The sequence below is a fragment of the Camelina sativa genome, chromosome 19, assembly GCF_030686135.1.
Source record: "Camelina sativa cultivar CO46 ecotype springtype chromosome 19, ASM3068613v1".
Classification (NCBI taxonomy): domain Eukaryota; kingdom Viridiplantae; phylum Streptophyta; class Magnoliopsida; order Brassicales; family Brassicaceae; genus Camelina; species Camelina sativa.
This window is the reverse complement of record NC_141898.1, coordinates 3,806,495-3,828,049: the sequence shown is the minus strand read 5'-3', so window position 1 is coordinate 3,828,049 and position 21,555 is coordinate 3,806,495. Positions and strand designations below refer to the sequence as shown.

The 21,555-nt window shown below is 36.6% G+C and overlaps 7 protein-coding genes across 14 annotated transcripts; 6 read left to right on the top strand and 1 right to left on the bottom strand.

Moving 5' to 3' along the window:
• Positions 1–217: 217 nt before the first annotated feature.
• LOC104764642 (heat shock 70 kDa protein 3) lies at positions 218–2,778 on the top strand. Its single transcript, XM_010488213.3, has 2 exons — positions 218–763; positions 885–2,778. The coding sequence occupies exons 1-2, from the start codon at positions 550–552 to the stop codon at positions 2,618–2,620; spliced, it is 1,950 nt and encodes a 649-aa protein (XP_010486515.1). The 5' UTR covers positions 218–549; the 3' UTR covers positions 2,621–2,778.
• Positions 2,779–3,039: 261 nt separating this feature from the next.
• LOC104764641 (uncharacterized) lies at positions 3,040–5,322 on the bottom strand. The gene is made up of 5 exons (XM_010488211.3): positions 4,677–5,322; positions 4,294–4,351; positions 4,090–4,207; positions 3,872–3,989; positions 3,040–3,351 (listed from the first exon to the last, which is right to left on the bottom strand). The coding sequence occupies exons 1-5, from the start codon at positions 5,241–5,243 to the stop codon at positions 3,298–3,300; spliced, it is 915 nt and encodes a 304-aa protein (XP_010486513.1). The 5' UTR covers positions 5,244–5,322; the 3' UTR covers positions 3,040–3,297.
• A 780-nt stretch (positions 5,323–6,102) lies between these two features.
• LOC104764640 (pectin acetylesterase 5) lies at positions 6,103–9,380 on the top strand. 7 transcript variants are annotated; one of them, XR_015590693.1, is made up of 13 exons: positions 6,175–6,463; positions 6,552–6,634; positions 6,714–6,843; positions 6,952–7,031; positions 7,139–7,228; positions 7,330–7,374; positions 7,443–7,554; positions 7,770–7,830; positions 7,956–8,009; positions 8,116–8,193; positions 8,333–8,401; positions 8,647–8,792; positions 8,908–9,380. XR_015590693.1 is itself a non-coding variant. In XM_087500848.1 (12 exons), exons 1-12 carry the CDS (start codon positions 6,247–6,249, stop codon positions 9,013–9,015), a joined length of 1,278 nt encoding a protein of 425 aa, XP_087356974.1. In that variant the 5' UTR covers positions 6,103–6,246; the 3' UTR covers positions 9,016–9,380. The 7 variants fall into 7 exon arrangements, 2 of the variants coding, with proteins under 2 accessions (XP_087356974.1, XP_087356975.1); XR_015590692.1 differs by having other exon boundaries at positions 8,296–8,401; XR_015590689.1 differs by lacking the exon at positions 7,330–7,374 and having other exon boundaries at positions 6,103–6,463; positions 7,430–7,554.
• A 128-nt stretch (positions 9,381–9,508) lies between these two features.
• On the top strand, positions 9,509–12,103 carry LOC104764638 (pectin acetylesterase 4). The gene is made up of 12 exons (XM_010488208.2): positions 9,509–9,807; positions 9,888–9,970; positions 10,062–10,191; positions 10,274–10,353; positions 10,445–10,534; positions 10,698–10,822; positions 10,929–10,989; positions 11,085–11,138; positions 11,219–11,296; positions 11,392–11,497; positions 11,742–11,887; positions 12,002–12,103. The coding sequence occupies exons 1-12, from the start codon at positions 9,633–9,635 to the stop codon at positions 12,089–12,091; spliced, it is 1,218 nt and encodes a 405-aa protein (XP_010486510.2). The 5' UTR covers positions 9,509–9,632; the 3' UTR covers positions 12,092–12,103.
• A 1,591-nt stretch (positions 12,104–13,694) lies between these two features.
• LOC104764637 (putative protein phosphatase 2C 36) lies at positions 13,695–16,263 on the top strand. 2 transcript variants are annotated; one of them, XM_019241082.2, is made up of 4 exons: positions 13,695–15,306; positions 15,402–15,515; positions 15,609–15,873; positions 15,970–16,263. In XM_019241082.2, exons 1-4 carry the CDS (start codon positions 13,822–13,824, stop codon positions 16,083–16,085), a joined length of 1,980 nt encoding a protein of 659 aa, XP_019096627.2. In that variant the 5' UTR covers positions 13,695–13,821; the 3' UTR covers positions 16,086–16,263. The 2 variants fall into 2 exon arrangements, with proteins under 2 accessions (XP_019096627.2, XP_087356972.1); XM_087500846.1 differs by having other exon boundaries at positions 15,609–16,263.
• A 1,687-nt stretch (positions 16,264–17,950) lies between these two features.
• Positions 17,951–18,689, top strand: LOC104764636 (metallothionein-like protein 2A). Its single transcript, XM_010488206.3, has 2 exons — positions 17,951–18,082; positions 18,261–18,689. Exons 1-2 carry the CDS (start codon positions 18,018–18,020, stop codon positions 18,439–18,441), a joined length of 246 nt encoding a protein of 81 aa, XP_010486508.1. The 5' UTR covers positions 17,951–18,017; the 3' UTR covers positions 18,442–18,689.
• Positions 18,690–19,156: 467 nt separating this feature from the next.
• On the top strand, positions 19,157–20,288 carry LOC147920114 (protein AE7-like 2). Its single transcript, XM_087500855.1, has 5 exons — positions 19,157–19,431; positions 19,547–19,643; positions 19,737–19,836; positions 19,928–19,973; positions 20,062–20,288. Exons 1-5 carry the CDS (start codon positions 19,290–19,292, stop codon positions 20,145–20,147), a joined length of 471 nt encoding a protein of 156 aa, XP_087356981.1. The 5' UTR covers positions 19,157–19,289; the 3' UTR covers positions 20,148–20,288.
• Positions 20,289–21,555: the final 1,267 nt, after the last annotated feature.

Below are 21,555 nucleotides of genomic sequence, written 5' to 3'. Positions count from 1 at the left end.
GACAAGTCCATTGGGCCTCAAATTTGATTTAAAGACAAAAGAGAAAGCTAACATTGACGGTGAGTCGGTGACCAATGGACCGACTAAAAAGCCAATGAAAACACAAAGAAATGTCAAGTACGTCAGAGCCAATGACCGGCGTTGATTAGGGACTAAAGCCACCGAATCGAAGATTCTCGAAGCCTTTTTTTAAAACGGCTTCTTCGAGTCCCCACCCAAACCCCAACTTGGAAGTATTCCTATTTCAACGAGCCTTATTTTTTTAAAGGTCTGAAAAAAAGGAAAAAGTGCAAAGAAGAAACGCTCCGTGACTGTCAGATCCAACTTAAAAAGATCGTGTGGTTACATATCGAACCAATCGAAGATTCTCGAAACCATTAGTACAAAATCTATAAAGACTTCTCCTTCGACCACTTCTTTCGGAAAAAAAACAAAACCCTAGCCGCACGCTCGCACTTGCCTCTCTCTAAAATCTTTCTAAGTTTGTTCATTCGGTTTCATTACTATTATTAAACCTCAAATTCTTCCTCTAGTCAAAAGAGTTTAACAATGTCTGGTAAAGGAGAAGGTCCAGCGATTGGTATCGATCTCGGTACCACTTACTCTTGTGTTGGAGTTTGGCAACACGACCGTGTTGAGATCATTGCTAATGATCAAGGTAACCGTACCACCCCTTCTTACGTCGCCTTCACCGACAACGAACGCTTGATCGGTGACGCCGCCAAGAATCAGGTCGCCATGAACCCCATCAACACTGTTTTCGGTACGTTTCCTCTGTACTAAGATACAAGTAGATCTGTAGTAGCGATGATTTAGGGTTTCATAGAGTAGTAATTTAATTGTTTTCTTGTGGTTTAACTGTGATCTGTTCTGTTATGTGACAGATGCAAAGAGGTTGATTGGTCGAAGATTCAATGACAGCTCTGTTCAAAGCGACAGACAATTGTGGCCTTTCAAGATCATCTCCGGACCTGGTGAAAAACCAATGATTGTCGTGAACTACAAGGGAGAAGACAAGGAGTTTTCTGCTGAAGAGATCTCTTCCATGATTCTCATCAAGATGCGTGAGATTGCTGAAGCTTACCTTGGTACCACGATCAAGAACGCTGTTGTAACTGTTCCTGCTTACTTCAATGACTCTCAGCGTCAAGCTACAAAGGATGCTGGTGTCATTGCTGGTTTGAATGTTATGCGTATCATCAACGAGCCTACTGCTGCTGCGATTGCTTATGGTTTAGACAAGAAGGCGACTAGTGTTGGTGAGAAGAACGTTTTGATCTTTGACCTTGGTGGTGGTACTTTCGATGTCTCTCTTCTTACCATTGAGGAAGGTATCTTTGAGGTTAAGGCGACTGCTGGAGACACTCATCTTGGTGGTGAGGATTTTGATAACAGGATGGTGAACCACTTTGTCCAAGAGTTTAAGAGGAAGAACAAGAAGGACATTAGTGGGAACCCGAGAGCTCTAAGGAGGTTGAGAACCGCCTGTGAGAGAGCGAAGAGGACTCTTTCCTCTACTGCTCAGACTACTATCGAAATCGACTCTCTGTTTGATGGTGTTGACTTCTACTCTCCGATCACACGTGCTAGATTCGAGGAGCTTAACATGGATCTTTTCAGAAAGTGTATGGAGCCTGTTGAGAAGTGTCTTCGTGATGCTAAGATGGACAAGAGCTCAGTTGATGATGTTGTCCTAGTTGGTGGCTCTACCCGTATTCCCAAGGTCCAACAGTTGCTCCTCGATTTCTTCAATGGCAAGGAGCTTTGCAAATCCATCAACCCCGATGAGGCTGTTGCTTATGGTGCAGCTGTCCAGGCAGCTATTCTTAGCGGTGAGGGTAACGAGAAGGTTCAAGATCTCCTCTTGCTCGATGTCACACCACTTTCTCTTGGTCTTGAAACCGCTGGAGGAGTCATGACTGTTTTGATCCAGAGAAATACAACCATCCCAACAAAGAAAGAACAAGTCTTCTCAACTTATTCAGACAACCAACCCGGTGTCTTGATCCAAGTCTATGAGGGCGAGAGAGCAAGAACCAAAGACAATAACCTTTTGGGTAAATTTGAGCTTTCCGGCATCCCTCCAGCTCCAAGAGGTGTTCCTCAGATCACTGTCTGTTTCGACATTGATGCGAACGGTATCCTCAACGTCTCGGCTGAGGACAAGACGACTGGGCAAAAGAACAAGATCACAATCACCAACGACAAAGGAAGATTGTCAAAGGACGAGATTGAGAGAATGGTTCAAGAAGCTGAGAAGTATAAGTCAGAGGATGAAGAGCACAAGAAGAAGGTGGACGCCAAGAACGCTCTTGAGAATTACGCATACAACATGAGGAACACAATCCGTGATGAGAAGATTGGTGAGAAGCTTGCAGCAGATGACAAGAAGAAGATTGAAGACTCTATTGAAGCAGCCATTGAATGGCTTGAAGGCAACCAGCTAGCAGAGTGTGATGAATTTGAGGACAAGATGAAAGAGCTCGAGAGTCTTTGCAACCCAATCATAGCGAAGATGTATCAAGGTGGTGAAGCTGGTGGTCCAGCTCCAGGAGGAATGGACGAGGATGTTCCTCCTCCTGCTGGAGGTGCAGGTCCCAAGATCGAGGAAGTCGATTAATAACCTTCTCCTCTGTGCTCGGTCCTGTCGTTCAGAATACTATTCTCTATATTGTCCCCCTTTTTGGTTTCCTTTTTTGTTATTCATGTAACTATACTTTGGGAATTCTCGATTGTTTTCCCCTTTTATTAAAGCTATAACAGAAGATGTTTTGATTAGTTCAAGTCACAACAAACTCTTCTTTTTTTTTCTAGCATAACAAAAATACTAGATACCATCTTATGTCTTGTTCCAGAGTTCAGGACTGTGTGTGTGTAACTTTTGGATTCAGGTCAAAAGTGTAGGACTTCATGTCTTCATGTAACTTTTGGAATCAGGTTCAGGACTGTGTGTAAGTTTTGGAATCAGGTGAAGAGTGTAGGTCTGTAGGACTTTATGTCTTCCGAGTCTTAGAAGACGTCAACCGTAATTCTACGAGATAGCTAAACAATAATAAGATTGAATGTTATATTTTGTTATGTTGATTTTAGATAGATACTTGATACAAATCGTAATACCCCTACATTACAGCCAAGTCAAGACTCACAGATCCATGAAAACCGTAGGATCAAGCTATCTTGTAGCTTAATAAAGATGCATATATCTTGATGCATAATAAAGATGACTTGGTTGGTGTGGGTTTGGTAAGATTTAGCTTGGTGATGGCAAGGTCGGGAAACACATTTGATCTTGACTGATCATCGTGGCAACCCAGTTGGGTTTTCTCGATATTCACCGATTCCTAGAAGATCCTGCAGGTAAAAAAGGATATTCTTAGAGCATTATGAAGTAGGAACATAGCACAATGAACATTGAAGCTAATACCAATGATTTTTAGAACGTTGAACTCCTAAGCCCTAACTCTAAGTTTCTCTAAGTTCTACGCGCTATGATTGCTAGTTTTTTTTCCTATATCTATTCCCTGAATTAGTAAAAAGTATTCTGTATTGGAATCATAACATTGTGCAAGACCCACGTTCAGTAACCGGCATTCAGTTTGATAGTAAAGTGCAAGAAATCAGTGTGTTATCTTGTCTCAACCATTTCTGTCATTTCTGGCAACTTTAAATAGGCTGAAATCAGCTAGGTAGAAATCATATGTGCAGAACCTTAAAGCTAAGAATCTCTATATGCTAGTTAAGGTACTTCATTCTCGAAGTCTCTTTATCACCTAGACTTGTCGTGCAGATGTATCAAATTCAACTAGCATGGTCTGTTAAAAAATGACATATCAACTACATTCAGTAACCAAGATCATTAGAGAAGAAGTACCTGGCAAGCTCGGTTTTTGGCTCTGGTCTCTGCGGTGCTGGGGATATCGTGATTTGGTTTAAGAAACTTTTTCTCACGTCGCTCACAAGAGCCCCATCCGTCAGCGAATCTCCCTCCACTGAAAAGACCATAAACCAAAAGGTTAAACAACATTTAAGTACTACACACTATCTGCTAAACCCACCATCAAATTCAGGTTTATAGATGAAGAACATTACTGCATGATGGCTCGGACAATGAACTCAGCACGCTGGACATTTCTGTTTTCGTCAAATTCAATAGTCTTGTCTCTGATTTCATAAGACACGTTGAAGTAAAACGATATTTTCCTCCAACCTTGACATTTCCATACAATGCAGCATCAAAACCAAATATCAAATGTAAAGATAACAATAAGCAAACAGCAAGCATAATCTTCTCACCTGACTTTTTAATGTATGCCTTTCCTGATATCATCGTGTAATCAGATTTCTCTAGAATCTGTAATAATTGATGAAGCCATGTTGTTACTTCACAAAATCATATCATTTCATGTCACGCTAATATTAGGCATTCTTGATGAAGAAACGAAGCTATAAACAAGTCATGATCGCAATAAAATCATAAGAAAACACTGCTTGGCATTTCATCGAACACCTTCAATGCACAAAACTACTCTTGAAATCAACAAAATCTAGGATAAATTTTACAATCCATCATCTAAGAAGCTTCAGATTTCTTCGTAGGTTCCCAAATCATCATAGCAATTCCATAGAATAAACAAAATTTTATAAAATTCAATGAAATAGAGAGCAAATCGAAATACCGCCATGGCTGTATTCTGGTACTCCTTGAACAGATTAGCTGAAGGAAAGCTACCGTACAAGCTATGTCGCATCTCATTAACCGGATCGTTCTTAATGCAGCTCGCTGACGGAGAAGAAACCTCCGAAAAGGGCGTAGTATGCCTAATCCCAGGCGACAAGTAACTCTCCGGCGAAGTAAACCTCGTCGAATTGATGATACTCGGGGTCGAATTCCTGTTCGCCGTCGTAACAAGAGCCATCGGAGTCTCACTCTTCACCTCCGACAAGACGCGAGATCTGGCCAATTTGTTCGGACGCGGAGACTCCTCATTCAACCGCCGGCCAAGATTAGGGTCACGATTCGGGATCTGAAGAATCTTCGACTGAGGAGAAGGATACGTAACAGGCGTCGGAGGAGAATTGTAATTTGGATACCTAATAGCTAAGGGTTTCGGAGATTTCCCGGCGGTAGTAGCTGCGGCGGCGGCGGAATCAATCACCGCCCATAAATCAGCGTCTTCTAGGTCTTTATCATCGAAGGTATATGAAGAAACCAGCGACCTTGACGATGATGACGACGACGCCATCGAAGCGTTTCCCAAACACACTGTTTTCTTCGGCGGCAAAATAGCTAGTTTCAAAACATTGAAATTTACACTAAAACCCGCTGAGTCACAAAGAGGCTTTTAGTTTCGACTTTAGGCATTCCAATCGGTTCAACTCTCTAACCGGTAATTTCGGTTTATCATAATTTGGTTCGATTAGTTATGAGGTTGTTTTTGGAGTTTCGTTTCGGTTGAGCTGTTTCAATCATGTAACCACAGATGTTAATTAACATTTATTTTAAGGACAATTCTTGGGTTTCAACTCTTTTGTTCACTTCTCCTTATTTTAGCCAATAAGAATCTGACATCTTATAATATATTTAAGAACATATGTATTCACTTTTTTTATAAAATAAGGAAACAAAATCGGTATATATTATTAAAATATTTAAAACTTAAACCGCTTATTTATAAACCCAAACCGACATATAATTTCATTCTAATTGTAAAATCTAAATCCTAACCATCTCATTTGTAAACTCAAACCGACATATAATTTTCGTTCTAATTATAAAATCTAAATCATAACCATCTCATTTGTAAACCCAAACCGACATATAATTTTGTTTTAATTGTAAAATCTAAACTCTAACCACTTCATTTGTAAACCCAAATCGACATATAATTTCGTTTTAATTGTAAAATCTAAATTCTAACCACTTCATTTGTAAACCCAAACCGACATATAATTTTGTTTGAAATGTAAAATCTAAACCTTAATCACCTTATTTGTAAACTCAAACCGATATATCATTTCATTCTAATTGTAAAATCTAAACCAAGCCAATATATAACTTTTCTTTCAAAAAAATATATAGAATTTGTTTATTTAATATGTATTGTTTTTTAATTTAATTTGATTTATTTTTTTTAAACAAGATAATGTACGAAAGATTCTTATTGGTTGAGAAGGAAGATGTTCAACCTAAGTATTATTCTTATTTTAATCAGTGTAGTGAACTAGTGATCGCTCCCTTGTTCTTCAATGGCGATTCCAAGGTTTAGCTCTCTGCTGCGGTTTAGAAAATTGGCTAAAAGCGACTGGCTTGTCGCTTCAATCGGATTTGTATTAATCGTATTTTTCCTCTCTTTCTTCTTCGATCCCACGTCAGACTCTACCACCCCCTCCGTTGACCGATCTCTGCCTATCAGCGATCTGGTTAAATTGAAGTTGTCGAGTAAAGCTAAAGAGAGAGGAGCTTGTACTGTGTTACTAATCCTCTAACTTTTTGTTGTTTTACGTTTTGAAAGTCTTGATTTTTTTTAACTGAAATTTTTTTAATTTTGTAGTTTGTTTGGATGGAAGCTTACCTGGGTACCATTTTCATGAGGGTTCTGGATCTGGCTCCAAAAGCTGGCTTGTTCATTTGGAGGTATTCAATTTTTTGTTTGATACAATTTAAAGTTGATGACTTTACTTGGGAACTTTGTTTGATGTATTTGAGTGATAAGGGTGGAGGCTGGTGTAATACTATTGCGTCATGTTCTGCTCGAGCAATGACTAAATTAGGTTCTTCCAATTACTTTGAACAAGAAGTGGCCTTTCAAGGTGTTTTAAGCACTGACCCATCTCAAAATCCTGGTACGGGAATCTCTAGTAGCTTGATTCTCCATTGTTGTCTTTTATAGTTGACCTTCTTCTAGACTACTTGTAGATGATGTAGGCCGTCTTTTTTTGTTGTTTTTGCAGAATTCTTTAACTGGAACAAGGTTGCGGTAAGGTACTGTGATGGTGCTTCGTTTGCTGGACATCCTGAAGCTGAGTTTAAGGTAATATAAGGCTTTGGTAGGCTGACAAATTTGGGTCAGATTCTATTGAAAGCAACTAAAGTTCAATACTTTCATGTTTATTCGACTCTCTCTTTCTCTCTTCTCAGAATGAAACACGGCTTTTCTTCCGGGGTCAGCTCATTTGGGAGGCTATTATTGATGAACTGTTGTCAATGGGCATGTCAGATGCAAAACGGGTAACGTCCATGATCTTCTAAATATGAATTTGTCAATGTGCTTCTAGTGACCAATGACCATGAAAGTGTCTTACATTCCAATATTCCATTTATATTAACAGGATCGTCCATATTCTCTTCTGCATTTTTCGAATTTGCCTACTTAGGTAACTTGCTACAGATTAATTTTTGTTCTTCTTCTGTAAATTTGAGAAAATGTAGGCCATACTTACAGGATGTTCTGCTGGTGGCTTGGCAACTCTTATACATTGTGATTACTTTCGAGATCATCTTCCAAAAGATGCATCTGTTAAATGTGTTTCTGATGGAGGCTTCTTTCTCAACGTGTATGTTTCTGCTCATTAACTTTTTCATAGACTCATGAATTCCAGTACTCTTTTGTTAAGTTCTTTGGGTCTAAGCTAGGTTTATGAACCACACATGTTAGATTTTTCTTGAATTTTTAGCAGACTATACTCCACAGAGCTTGGAAATTACTGTCAATGTGAATCCAGTTCACACTATTTCTCAGTCTTAGTAAAGCTATTTCCCTTCATTTCAGGCCTGATGTCCTTGGAAACCCAAAAATGAGATCTTTCTATCATGATGTTGTTAACCTCCAGGTTCCTTCCCACTTTCTGTCATACTTTGTGATATATTTTCTTGAATTCTTCATCAAAATGAACAAGAACATGTGATGGATTTTTGCATGGTTCTGTGCTGGGTTGCTGCGGTTAACACAAACTAGGGCGTAGGTAAGAGCTTGGATCAGAAATGTGTTGCCAAAATGGAGCCATCTATGGTAGATTTTGTGTCTTACTTTGATTTTTGTATTTTCCATCTACTGGTATAGTCTTTTCTTTGCCTGATTATAATTGGTATTGAGACTTGTTGATTTTCATTTCCAGTGTATGTTTCCTCACGAATTCCTGAAATACATTAAAACTCCAGTGTTTCTTGTCAACCCAGCCTACGATTTTTGGCAGGTTAGAGACACCATTTAAAGCATGAGCACTTGTTTGCCTGCTTCCATTTGATTACTCTAATTCATGTTTTTATTGTCTTACTAATACCAAGCACATATTCAGATTCAAAATGTCTTAGTACCAATTTCTGCGGATCCAGATAAACGTTGGGCAAAGTGCAGACTCAATATTAAGGACTGTGATGCCGCACAGATGAAAGTTCTACAAGGTAATGTACTCCTTAATGATGTTAAGCAAGGATGAGCAAATTGATTCTCTAATCCGATTATTAGGAGTATCCTCTGTTTCAAAGTACAATCAGTAGATATGAGCAAGCTGTGAAGTAGCTATAGATCTTTAGCCTTTATTAAGATACAAGTTGACTGTTTATAAGAATCATAAGATCATCCTCGGAGCATAAGTTATTTTCTAATATGGTCAGCTGTATTTATAAGAATATTATATGACTTGCAGGTTTCCGCAGTTCTCTGATGGATGCGATAGGGGAATTTCATCAGAACAAAGATGGTGGGATGTTCATAGATTCCTGCTATGCTCATTGCCAGACAGTCATGTCAGTGACATGGCATTCCCCAACCTCAACAAGAATCGAAAATAAAGTAACGATTTTAAAGCGTGTTGCTTGCTTTCTCAAGCCTTTTCTTCTTCTTACAAATGAGTTAACCCCGGTTCATGCATGTCTCATCTTCTTTTGGTTGTTGTTTTTGGCAACAGACAATTGCAGAATCTGTAGGTGACTGGTACTTCAACAGAAACCCGGTGAAGCTAATCGATTGTCCTTACCCGTGCAATCCCTCTTGTTACAACTTGAATTTGACATGAACTTGCCTTATTATATCCTCGTTGGCCAATCCCTCTACTTTATTTTTTCGATTCACCGGAAGCTTCTTCATCCAGGGAGCGTCGACTTCCTCTAAACTTCTCAATCGGTTGAGTCCTAAAAGGTTTTCATGTTCTTGAAGCTGAAGATATCCAGAGAAAGCCAATTGCTTTGTTCCTGGTGTAGTTAATCACATAAGAGACTTCATTACAAAAAGCAACATGCAGTATATCACAATATATCGTCTTCATTTGATCGATAGTTACGCAAATTGCCACTTGCCACTTGGCAGTCACATATGTATATTCTGATTGTAACTTATTTGTACAAGGATTGTTTTTTAATGTGGATATAAGTTCCAAAGTCATGAGAACAGCAGATCTTGTCTTTCTTTCACATAGCATCAAGAAAAAGTACGTGGGAAAAAAAGTCTGGAAAAGTCAACGGTCAAAGTATGTCGTCCAATAAAAGAATTTTCCACATTATAACCAAGTTGTGGCAACTTATTGAAGACGCATGCGAAGACTGCGATATAATCACAAAGAAAGTCACCTGCTTTGTGTTTTCTAACGTATAGTTTGATCACTGATCGCTTCCTTAGCTTTGTCTCTGTTCTTCAATGGCGATTCGCTCTCTGCAACGAAGCAAATTATGGTCTAAAAGCAACTGGCTTGTCCCTTCGATCCGACTCGTCTTGATCGTATTTTCCCTTTCTTTCTTCGTAGATTCAACTTCAGACAGTAGCAATATGGTCAAACTTACGTTGTCGAGTAAAGCTAAAGACAGAGGAGCTTGTACTGTATCATTCAATAGATTCATTCTTCTATCTTATTTTGTTTAAAGTCTAAAACTTTCCGAGTATATTTGTTTACAGTTTGCTTAGATGGAAGCTTACCTGGGTACCACTTTGATAAGGGTTCAGGATCTGGCTCCAAAAGCTGGCTTCTCTTTTTAGAGGTAACTACTCTTATTTGTTGATAGAATTTGAATTCCTTTTACTTGGTAATTTAGAAATATATTTTGAGCATGAGATATTTTCTTATAAAAGGGTGGAGGTTGGTGCGATACAATTGAGTCATGTTCTTCTAGAGCAATGACTAGGTTAGGTTCTTCAAACTACTTTAAACATGAAGTGGCCTTTCTTGGCGTTTTAAGCAGTGAACCATCTCAAAATCCTGGTACGAGGATTCTCTAGTAGTTTCTTCTATTCTAGTTGTATATTACCGGTAGTTTTGAATCCATATGTATCTTTGTTTGTAGACTTCTTTAACTGGAATAGAGTCAATATACGGTACTGTGATGGTGCTTCTTTCGCTGGACACCCTGAAGCTGAATTCAAGGTAATAAGGCTTTTGGTAGGATGGGAAATTATGGGTTGTAGATTCTATTGAGTGCTATAAAACTTTCATGTTTCTTTGACTCTCTTCTCAGAATGACACGCGTCTTTTCTTCCGGGGGCAGCTCATTTGGGAGGCCATTATGGATGAACTGTTGTCGATGGGCATGTCACATGCGAAACAGGTAACGTCCTCTTTGTCTTATAACCGGCATTGTATTAGTAGGCTTTGATTACCTGCCTTGTATTTTCATCTATTTATCAATCTGAAGTTTTTGAATCTAAAGCCTCTGTCTTGCAATTCCATTAATGTTTCTTTTTGGTGTTACACATTTTGAGAAAACGCAGGCCATTCTTACAGGATGTTCTGCAGGTGGCTTGGCAACTCTAATACATTGTGACTACTTTCGAGATCACCTGCCAAATGATGCATCTGTTAAATGTGTTTCCGATGGAGGCTTCTTTCTCAACGTGTATGTAAACTGCCTTAGATCACTACTTTTCCACAACATCTATGTCTGTGTTGCCCACGAGTTTCAGTGCTCTCAGTCTTCGTAAATCTACTTTCCTCTTTTTCAGGCCTGATGTCTTAGGAAACCCAACAATGGAATCTTTCTATCATAATGTTGTTACCCTGCAGGTTTGTATTCACTTTCTATCAATATTATCTTGAATTCTTCATTGCACTAAATAATGTCAAGATTGCATGGTTTTGGGTTGTGTTGCTGCCACCAGGGGGTAGATAAGAGCTTGGATCAGAATTGTGTAGCCAAAACAGAGCCATCTAAGGTAGGATTTGTCTCTTCCTTTGAAAAAACGTTCAGGCCTGACTATGATTGGTATTGAGACTTCTTGATTTCGGCTTCCAGTGTATGTTCCCTCAAGAATTCCTTAATAACATAAGAACTCCGGTATTTCTTGTCAACGCAGCCTACGATTATTGGCAGGTTAGAGTTACCAATCCCAAGCATGATCAATTTTTTGTTTGTGTCCATTAGATTCACGTTTTCTGTTTTACTAAAACTAAGCACATGATATTCAGATTCGGCATGTCCTAGTTCCAAATTCTGCGGATCCAGATAAAAGATGGGCGATGTGTAAACTCAATATCCAGGACTGTGACGCCTCACAGATGAAATTTTTACATGGTAATTTATCTACTCATTAACAAACCTTAAAGATGTTGCACCAATATGAGCAAATTGATTCTATAAAAAACGGTTTTCTCAAAATTCTCATCTGTTTCAAACTACAATCCGTAGATATAGTCTCTGTTTGTTGTTTCCTTTGTAATCTTTTCGGCCTTACTAAGATCTTTGTCTTCCTTGGAGCATAAGTTATGTTGTCTAATATTATCAGCTCTGTACTTGATAAATCTATTATGATTTGCAGGTTTTCGCAGTTCTCTGATGGATGCTATTGGGGGATTTCAGCAGAGCAAAGACGGAGGGATGTTCATAAATTCGTGCAATTCCCATTGCCAGACGTCTATAACAGAGTCATGGCACTCTCCAACCTCAACAAGAATCGAAAATAAGGTATTAATAAAAAAGACAACTAACGTAATCTGTTGCTTTATTTTCTTGAACCTCTCTACTAGCAAATGAACTGACCAAGTTCGTGTCTCCTTCGTTTTGTTGTTGTTGGAACAGACCATTGCAGAGTCAGTAGGTGATTGGTACTTCAACCGAAAGCCGGTTAAGCTAATCGATTGTCCTTACCCGTGCAATACCTCTTGTTGAACTGAAAATAAATATGAATTTGATGCAATAGTTAATTGCGTCGCAGAAAGTTATTATTGTAACTGTAAGCATGTTTATCAACTGTGCATGTTTTTTCTTCTTTTTATATAACCAAAACGTGAATTATATAAGTATGATGTAACGAACTATATGAATGAGGTATATTATCTCCACACGTCTAAACAAGAATGGGGAGGAGATTGAATGAGCCTGTTTGCGGTAATAATAACTCTTTTAAAAAAATTTCTTTTAGAAATAGTCAGAGGTGGAATTAGTTGCAAAGCTCTTTGCTTCCACGTTCTCAATCCCGTAATCGTTGACAAATTTTTTTATAAGGATTCGCAAAATATAATTACGTGCTTAAGCATAATAATATATGGTTAATAAACTAATTGCCTTATAAAACTAATTTAAAAATGAATGTTCGAACACTCTGTGTCCTGATCATGGCATTTAGTCGAGTTATTATTCTCATCGACTAGTAGCAGAATTAGTAATATAAATCTCATTGTTATTGAGGTCTGTGAAAAATAGAAACATGATACGTTGAAATTTTCAAAGGATTAAACTTAGAAAAAAATTTTGATTGCAGAGTTCATGCAATGCATATATTGCAACGTAAGCAGCCAGCTGCTCTTACAAAGAATATCTGGTATCTTTTTTATGATATTAATTTCCAAACTGGTAAAATATTAGTTTTGTTTTTTGCATTCATACTTGTTATAACTAAGTCAGTGCCAGTTTAACATGCTACTTGTAAAGTTTGAATTTTAACACGATTTTTTTTTTTTTTTTTTTTTTTTTTTGCTATAAAGAAAACTAAACAAGGAAGCAACATATGGATTGACATGAAGTCTATAGATTTCAAGCTTTATAAAATCAATTTCATACACAACATATATTACAAGTAAGTATCGTCGTTCCACTTTCCGTATGTTACTAGACGTATATACAAAACAAACCCATAACCAATCAAATTAGTTTCTACTTATGAATATTTGTACGTATGTATGTAGTGTTTTTTTGTTTTTTAATGATGTTAAATTTGATAATAGCATAATTTGGTAAGTCATTAGCACACGATTTGCCTGCCCTAGAGAGAAGATAAAGCAAGTTTCCTGCATTTAGTTTCTTCTTTGCGACTGGTCTAAACTAAATTAGTAATGGAATTAACATGTAAGTCATTTGACTTTTTGCATTCCATTAGTTTTATAATTTTCATACTTTTCTATATAATTTATAAAATCAAACCACACGTACCCTTCGTTAAAAGTCAACTCCCTCGTACCAAAAATACAAATTTATTTAAATGAACAATGAAAAGTTTTACCAAAAGAAAAGTATATTGTAAAATACTAAACTAGGGACATTGGTTTATAGTGAAAATGATATCATTCATCATCGCAAAATCATAGTCTTATTTACGATACGATATACTATTAACTTGTCAAATTTTTCATTATTTTTTTACTAATTCAAATAAAAATTGGAATAAACATAATTCCAACAGAATAAACCTAATTAAAAAGTCAACTCTTTTCATCATATTGTACACCATTTGGCTCCAACATAAATAGGCCGAAGCTACTATTCCATCATATTGTCTCAACAAAATCTACTTACACACTAACGGCGCCGTTTCGCCTCCATCATGCGACACGACACGACACAGTTTCTCCTTCACTGAACGTTGCCGTTTTAATAGCTCTGCGTCGTTCAACATTCTCAATATGGGAATTGGAGTCGCATGTTTTAGTGGCTGTTGCGCCGGAACCACCGCAGGAAAAGTTAACACACGATACGATGTCGGAGTAGGACTTGTTCAAGAAAACCTCGGCCACTCTTTCTGCTACGTTCCTCCAGTTATCACCGGGTCAAAATCTTCTTTTCCGCCGGAACAACCCCTCCGACCCGACCCTATACCTGGAACCACCACCACTTTCCGTTCAATCTCCGGCGCCTCCGTTAGCGCTAATACTTCGACGGCTCTCTCAGCTTCTCCGTCAACAGACACATCTGGATTAGCCTCCGCGTTCGAAAGCTCCAATAGATTCGCCTCCTTGCCTCTCCAGCCCCTGCCACGTGGTCCGATTAAAAAACCGGTTCACGGCTCCGGTTTATTCGAACGCCGGTTCTTGTCCGGTCCGATCGAAAGCGGATTGGTCTCAGGGAAGAAGAAGAAGAAAGAGAAAAGTGGAAGCAAATCATTTACGAAACCAAAACCTAATAACAAAAAGTTTCTTACATTCAAAAACGTTTTCACGAATCTGTTTTCTAACAATTTATCTCGTTCTAAGAAGAGCGTGGTCGAACCAATCAACAGCTCCGATTCATTCGACGGATCATCACACTCCGATCATGAGAGCAACTACTCAAGCACGATTCAGAGCAGCCACGAGAACCCTATAACTGAAAAAGGAGGAGTAGAAGAAGAAAAGACTGAGTCTGCTTCGGAGGAGCCAAAGATACAATGGGCGCAGGGGAAAGCAGGGGAAGATCGAGTCCACGTCATCCTCTCCGAAGAAAACGGTTGGCTTTTCGTCGGTATTTACGACGGATTCAGCGGTCCAGATCCACCGGATTATCTTCTCAAGAATCTCTACACCGCCGTGCTCAAAGAGCTCAAAGGGTTACTATGGATCGATAAAGGTGAATCCGAATCCAAGAATCTTGAATCATATAGTGGCAACGCGATTACAGTCGAGCATGATTCTGATTCAGTACAAGAAAGATGTCGTGTGATGAATGGGGACAATGTTGATTGCGGACCAAGAAACGTAACGAGTGACATGAAGAAGTTGCAATGGAAGTACGAGTGGGAGCATAACACAAAGTCTAATAATGATATTAAAATGAATAAGAAGGATTTGGAGATGATTAACCACAAAGACGTTCTAAGAGCTCTTCAACAAGCGTTGAAGAAAACAGAGGAATCGTTTGATCTGATGGTTGATGAGAATCCTGAACTAGCATTGATGGGATCTTGCGTTCTTGTGACATTGATGAAAGGAGAAGACGTTTACGTGATGAGCGTAGGAGATAGCCGAGCGGTTCTTGCTCGAAGACCAGATCATGGGAAGAAGAAGAAGATGCAAAAGGAGCTTGAGAGAATCAAAGAAGATAGTCCATTAGAGACATCTTTCACAACAGAAACAGGAATGAGTCTTTTGGTTCCTGTTCAACTCAATAAGGAACATAGCACGAGCGTTGAAGAGGTGAAAATCTTTTGCGAAAGTCCTGATCTCAATTTGTGTTGGTTTGATTGGGAAGAAAAAACATGAGAAACTGATTATGTTTTTCTATGTGACAGGAAGTGAGAAGAATCAAGAAGGAACATCCTGATGATGCATTGGCGATAGAGAATAATAGAGTAAAAGGTTATCTCAAGGTCACTCGTGCATTTGGCGCTGCCTTTCTTAAACAGGTATATAGACACGATTTTATTAAGACCATTAAAGACTTTGTTTGGTTTGTTTCTATTCGGTTTGATAATAATATTTCAATTGTCTTTCCTTAGCCAAAATGGAATGAAGCGCTTCTAGAGATGTTTAGAATCAACTACGTGGGAACATCGCCTTACATCACTTGCTCTCCATCGCTCCACCACCATAGACTCTCATCACGTGACAAGTTCTTAATCCTATCTTCTGACGGATTATACGAATACTTTTCAAACGAGGAAGCAATCTTCGAGGTTGACTCGTTCATCTCAGCATTCCCTGAAGGCGATCCTGCTCAACATCTCATTCAAGAAGTCCTCCTTCGAGCTGCCAAGAAATATGGTACTAATAATAAAGAACAAATCGCAAACGCACTAAAGATTCTTCTTATTGCAGTCTTTGGTTATAAACTCACGTACGACTTTGTTTGGTTTTTAGGTATGGACTTTCATGAATTGCTGGAGATACCACAAGGAGATCGTCGGAAGTATCATGACGATGTTTCTGTGATTGTGATTTCACTTGAAGGAAGAATTTGGAGATCTTCCATGTGAATTACTAATATTTTGAAGAGATTTACTAAAGTAGCTTAGAATTTTGGGTTTTTTTTTTTGGCATTCCACAAAGTTAATTTCTATCATTTGCCCGTGCGCATATTTTAACATTTATGTTGAATTTGTTTACCCATTTTACCTTAGTGAAAAGTAAAAAACTATACAGTGCAATTAGTCAATAGCATGTATATTATCTTGCATATACAAAAATGTACAAGTAGTCATTAATGAATAATCCTATTAATAGATTCGGAAAAATGACTTTTAATTTTAGCTACCATGGATAAAACATTTCTCAAAACAAATACTTTTAGTTTAAATAACTACTTTTAGCTACCGTTTAGCATAGAAGATCACTTTTAACTTTTAAGTTTTAACAAAGGAAAGAACAAATTCACTATTTATGTTCATATTTACTGGAATTAAATTTGATAAGAATCCCGAACTGATTTTTTTGCTACGTTCTCTCCCGACAATACATCTATTTTAACATTTTTGGAGTACATTTTTGTACCATTTTTTTTTTTATTTTTGTATCCAAACAAGTCTCAATTAAATTCTGTACAATCCTTACAACCAAACACAATCATTTCCTTATTTGATAATATTAATTTCAAATTTCCTAAAATCTATCTACCTAATTTAAAGCAATATGTTCGATTAAAATATAATTCTCCTTTCATTTTTATTTAATATTATCTTTAATTATTTGAATTACTATTTAATACATAAAGTTAAAAAAAAATTAGATTTTTTCAACATATGATGTGATTTGAATTTTTATAAACGGAAATATATTTTTAAAATCTATCTTAACATATTTGAAGTATATTTTTGTACAATAATCTTTTTTGAAATGATTTTCCAAAAAACCATGATCTTAAACACTATTAATCACCATAAATTTGATTTCAATTATATTTCATTGTATTTTTGACCATGGATTACCATGCACAAAACCATGGTCTTAAAACAAATTTGATTTTAATCATAGTTCATTGTATTTTTGAATGTACACATATTTATTGTTCTTTCAAAGTCAATCCAAATAATTTTATTAACAAGTACTGTTAATTATTGTAAAAACACCAAAATAAAAATATATATTTAAGTACATTGATATTACAAAACAAAGAAATTTACTATAGGGTAAATTTTGCAAATACAACATATTATATATAATATTCTAAGATTTATATTAACTAACTAAAAAACCTAATTATATTAGTATACTAACTTATTTAAATGATTTATGAAAACGTGGGGTACCAAGAAGTAAGCAATGAATTATACTTTTAAAGATTTTCTCATTTTTTTTTTCAATGTATTTTACTCTTTTTTATTGGATAACTCTTTCTTAAGAAACGACCAAAAAAAAACTCTAGTAATATCAAGAACTCCAAAAAAACTCTTTTTATTGGAGATATTTTTAGATATTTTCCCTGCTAAAAATATCTTTGTTTTACTATTGTAAAATAAAAAAATCTTAAAAAATAAACGGTTTTACGAATATATGCTGTGGACAAAGGACAATTAAGGTTAACAAAGATCGAAACCGTAGATCTTAGATCTACACGAGTACACGTAAGGCGGTGTTTAAATCTTAACGGTGATAAGACCGCAACACACGGAACTTGGGTACGCTCTCGAACGTACCAGAGCCAACACACACTCCGCAATTATTTGAACCGACAATTATTGAACCGACGTACGAGAATCAATGCCACGAAGGGTTAGAAACGTAAAAAACTAGTTTAGAACTGATATTTAGGAGATAAGAGCGGAGTAAGATCTTGACACGTGTATGGTCATTATTATCTCACTTAGCTTATAAATCTAGGAGCTATCTCTTGTCATTAATTTTCATTCGGTGATCATATCAAGTTTCTAACAAATCTCTGAGATAATTCTTTGAAAATTTCTTTACAAAAAATGTCTTGCTGTGGAGGAAACTGTGGTTGTGGATCTGGCTGCAAGTGCGGCAACGGTTGCGGAGGGTAACGTCACGTTTACTTTCTATATGATTATATATCAAGAAAATAGTGTTATTTTTTCGGTGAAATCGTTGCATGCAACAACTTTGAATCGATGGTGTTTTTTTTTTTTTTTTTTGTTGAATTACACCATCTCTGTTTTCATCCGATACTGATGAGTTTTGTTTGATTGTTTTTACAGTTGCAAAATGTACCCAGACTTGGGATTTTCCGGCGAGACGACTACAGCTGAGACTTTCGTCTTCGGCGTTGCACCGGCGATGAAGAACCAGTACGAGGCTTCCGGTGAGAGTAACAACGCTGAGAACGATGCTTGCAAGTGTGGATCTGACTGCAAGTGTGACCCTTGCACCTGTAAATGAATGAAGATATCTATCTTTTAATATAGGCAGAGATAATATCCAGTCTTTTAATCTAAGTAATTTAATAAGTAACCTTAATGGTGTTTTCTAGGTTTGGTTTATGTGTAATAATAACGGCTGCAGCTTATCTTCTAGCCGACCGTAATCTTTTGTCTGTGTGTGGTTTGATGATCATATATATTAGATCATTAGATGTCTCTGCCATGTGATGAGTTTGTATTTTCGAATGAAAAAGTTATTATAGTTCATTATTCTGTCTTTTTTTTTTTTTTTTTTTTTGGCTTTTCATTATTGGTCATCTCAGTTGTTTGGCTTTAGTGAATTTTTTTGGTTTGGTTAACGAGTGTTCTAGACAGATATCTGTTAATTTGATTCAAGTGTGAAAATGTTAATTTGAAAACGGAAAGTAAACCTATTACCGAACCACAATAATTGGGCCGTAGTTGTGTTTGTATAATCAAACCGGATTTTCAAAGATTATTTACTTTATTCAGTTTGGTTTCTAATTTATCTTTATAAAAAATGTTAAAAACAAAAAAGTATAATGCCTTGGGACCATAGAAGAAATAATTGTAACAAAAATAACATTAGAGAGAGATCACGACTCAAATTGTATTTAGGGAAATATTTGAGTACGATAAGGTCAAATCTCTTGTTTAGGTTAAATATCATATCGAGAAACAACTTTTATCTCGGTATCTTTGGCTATACGTATTTCGTTCTTCCTTTCTTGTTCCGTCTCCCTTTGAGGATTAAGGTTTACTAAGGATTTTTTCCACATCACAATTAACAAGCTTCTTTGGTTTTTGCAACTATTGATCGTTAGGGTGTATCATTAAGCGTTCAATATGGGTTCTGGATTAATGAATGAGAAACCAATTGTTTACCCAAAGAGAGAACGGCGTGCTCGTACTAATCAGAGCAATACCGATGAGTCTTCAGTAGAACCGATAGACCAGCTCGAGATTTTTGATATCCTTATACAATTTCGTATTCCCTAGTTACTAAGACACTGATTTTTGTCATGTTTATGTTTATTAGTAATATTGGATCATGCATCTCTCCTTTTTCTTTTTTCCTTAACAATCTACAAATCATATAAGAGATATCAAAGATCCAGAGCATCATGACCTTTCTCTAGAAGATCTCAACATAGTTACAGAGGAATCAGTTGAAGTTGATGATGACAAGAGTTACGTTAGGTAAGAAAATAGTTATATATTGCGATTCTTCTAATTACCTTTCTCTTTTTATCCAGAGATGTATTAAACTGTGCCATCTTTTTTTTTTTACAGAATTACATTCACTCCAACCCTTCCACATTGTCACTTGCCACAAATCATTGGTCTTTGCATCCACGCAAAACTTTTGCAAAGCCTACCTGCTAGATTCAAGGTACAAACAAAGCATTGTTGCGTTGAATATTTGTTTCTTAAAAAACCCTTTCGTAATCTTTGAGCTGATTTTTATGTAATTGAAACATTAGGTTGATGTGATAGTAGCACCAGGGAGTCATGCAAAGGAGGCTGCAGGTATAAAATTATCAGTTTTTTTTTTTTTTTTTTTTTGTTGCAATGGAAAAGATTTGTTGAGTCGCTCAAATTGGTGTTAAACTTGCAGTTAATAAAAAGCTAGGGGACAAAGAACGTGTGGCGGCAGGATTAGAGAATCCCAGCTTTGTGGCTACAATGCATGCAATTGCGTGATTTCCATCCATCTTCTATGATCTTACCTTTGCCGTTTTTAGTTTCTTGTGTTCGATCTCTTACATGACATTCAATTCTAAACAATAGCCTTGTAATATTTCTTCTATTTTTTCAAATCTGAGAAAGAGGGATTGGATTGAAGCTATATATGCCCTCGATCTTTTACCACTAGCTAGGTCGTCACCACTGCTTGATTAGTTACGTACCGCCATTCTGTAAAATAAAGATTTGGATCCTTGCTTTATTAAAAAAAAAAGATGATATTAAAAACATTAACATAACTTTTGTTTGTGATTCGTGTCAACACCACAAACTCTCACAGCTTTCTCTTTTAACTAGTAAAGAGATTATTAATTAGTTAATTACAAATGTCCATCTGAACAGTGGGATTCACATCCGCAAAAACGGTTAATCTTAAATGTATTTCATGCACAATCCTTTGCTTTTGGCACCGAACAACTATAATTTGAATTTATAATTGTTTTTATTTGTTTATTTTGGGGGCAAACCTTAAACGTAATTATAGTGATAGATAGTTTGATTAATCACTTATGAGACACTTTTTAAGGTCTTACTAGATTTTCTTATAAAGCTGATTTGATGCTTCAGCATCGAGTATATGAGAGATTATATAAGATGGTGTCAAACCAAATTACAAAAAAAAAAAAAAAAAAAAAATTGTAAGAAAAGAGGACTGGCATGTAGAAAAAATTGATAACTGTAGACAAGTTGTAGACAAGTTTATTAATTTTAATGGTAGACAAATTGGTTTTGTTGTTTGTGGACAATTGTAAAATCAAAAGATAAGTTTAAATCTTTACTTGTCTACAAGTAATTAACTTGTTTATTAGTAAACTGAATTTAGCTTATAATATTAAACTTGTCTACTGATAAGTTAATTTGTCTATTAATAAAGTGAATTTAGTTTACTTGACGTCAAGATTGACAAGGAAGAATTTTCATACTTCTCTTTATCTTTTATCTCTAGAAGTACAAATATAAGTGCGGATTCTCTACCACGCAAAGCACGTGTTTATCCGCATCATGTTTTGTTTGTAAACAATTTTTCATCCAATTAGCTTGTTTGATCTAATCTTTTTTTTATCCATCAATATTAGTTATTTGAAACGAATTTTTCCAAAAAAAAAAAATGTAATGGAAACATTTAATCATCCAAAAACTAACGAATCTGAAACACATGATTCTAAACTAAAGTGTACATCTCATGGCCCAAAATAGTTTGCATAAGTCTCACAGTTCGACATAGAGACTTGATCATTGGCGCATTCGAAGTGATAAGGGCTAAGGGGCTTTGGATTCCAACCGGGAGAGACGCTCATCTGTTAGCTTTTTTGTGACGATGACCACGTCTTTGAGACTGACGACCTCATTCTTCAGCTCCGAAATT

What these genes read in the sequence shown, in the direction of transcription:
- LOC104764637 (XM_087500846.1), top strand. Translation starts at nt 13,822, where the DNA reads ATGGGAATTGGAGTCGCATGTTTTAGTGGCTGTTGCGCCGGAACCACC. An exon ending in ATAGCACGAGCGTTGAAGAG is followed by an intron (nt 15,307 to 15,401) that starts GTGAAAATCTTT and finishes TCTATGTGACAG; the next exon opens with GAAGTGAGAAGAATCAAGAA. An exon ending in GCGCTGCCTTTCTTAAACAG is followed by an intron (nt 15,516 to 15,608) that starts GTATATAGACAC and finishes GTCTTTCCTTAG; the next exon opens with CCAAAATGGAATGAAGCGCT.
- LOC104764638 (XM_010488208.2), top strand. Translation starts at nt 9,633, where the DNA reads ATGGCGATTCGCTCTCTGCAACGAAGCAAATTATGGTCTAAAAGCAAC. An exon ending in AGCTAAAGACAGAGGAGCTT is followed by an intron (nt 9,808 to 9,887) that starts GTACTGTATCAT and finishes ATTTGTTTACAG; the next exon opens with TTTGCTTAGATGGAAGCTTA. An exon ending in ATAATGTTGTTACCCTGCAG is followed by an intron (nt 10,990 to 11,084) that starts GTTTGTATTCAC and finishes TGCTGCCACCAG; the next exon opens with GGGGTAGATAAGAGCTTGGA.
- LOC104764641 (XM_010488211.3), bottom strand. Translation starts at nt 5,243, where the DNA reads ATGGCGTCGTCGTCATCATCGTCAAGGTCGCTGGTTTCTTCATATACC. An exon ending in ACCAGAATACAGCCATGGCG is followed by an intron (nt 4,352 to 4,676) that starts GTATTTCGATTT and finishes CAATTATTACAG; the next exon opens with ATTCTAGAGAAATCTGATTA. An exon ending in GGCATACATTAAAAAGTCAG is followed by an intron (nt 4,208 to 4,293) that starts GTGAGAAGATTA and finishes GGAAATGTCAAG; the next exon opens with GTTGGAGGAAAATATCGTTT.
- LOC104764640 (XM_087500848.1), top strand. Translation starts at nt 6,247, where the DNA reads ATGGCGATTCCAAGGTTTAGCTCTCTGCTGCGGTTTAGAAAATTGGCT. An exon ending in ATCCTGAAGCTGAGTTTAAG is followed by an intron (nt 7,032 to 7,138) that starts GTAATATAAGGC and finishes CTCTCTTCTCAG; the next exon opens with AATGAAACACGGCTTTTCTT. An exon ending in CCAAAATGGAGCCATCTATG is followed by an intron (nt 8,010 to 8,115) that starts GTAGATTTTGTG and finishes TTTCATTTCCAG; the next exon opens with TGTATGTTTCCTCACGAATT.
- LOC104764642 (XM_010488213.3), top strand. Translation starts at nt 550, where the DNA reads ATGTCTGGTAAAGGAGAAGGTCCAGCGATTGGTATCGATCTCGGTACC. An exon ending in CCCCATCAACACTGTTTTCG is followed by an intron (nt 764 to 884) that starts GTACGTTTCCTC and finishes GTTATGTGACAG; the next exon opens with ATGCAAAGAGGTTGATTGGT.
- LOC104764636 (XM_010488206.3), top strand. Translation starts at nt 18,018, where the DNA reads ATGTCTTGCTGTGGAGGAAACTGTGGTTGTGGATCTGGCTGCAAGTGC. An exon ending in TGCGGCAACGGTTGCGGAGG is followed by an intron (nt 18,083 to 18,260) that starts GTAACGTCACGT and finishes TTGTTTTTACAG; the next exon opens with TTGCAAAATGTACCCAGACT.
- LOC147920114 (XM_087500855.1), top strand. Translation starts at nt 19,290, where the DNA reads ATGGGTTCTGGATTAATGAATGAGAAACCAATTGTTTACCCAAAGAGA. An exon ending in TGATATCCTTATACAATTTC is followed by an intron (nt 19,432 to 19,546) that starts GTATTCCCTAGT and finishes ATCATATAAGAG; the next exon opens with ATATCAAAGATCCAGAGCAT. An exon ending in TCATGCAAAGGAGGCTGCAG is followed by an intron (nt 19,974 to 20,061) that starts GTATAAAATTAT and finishes TTAAACTTGCAG; the next exon opens with TTAATAAAAAGCTAGGGGAC.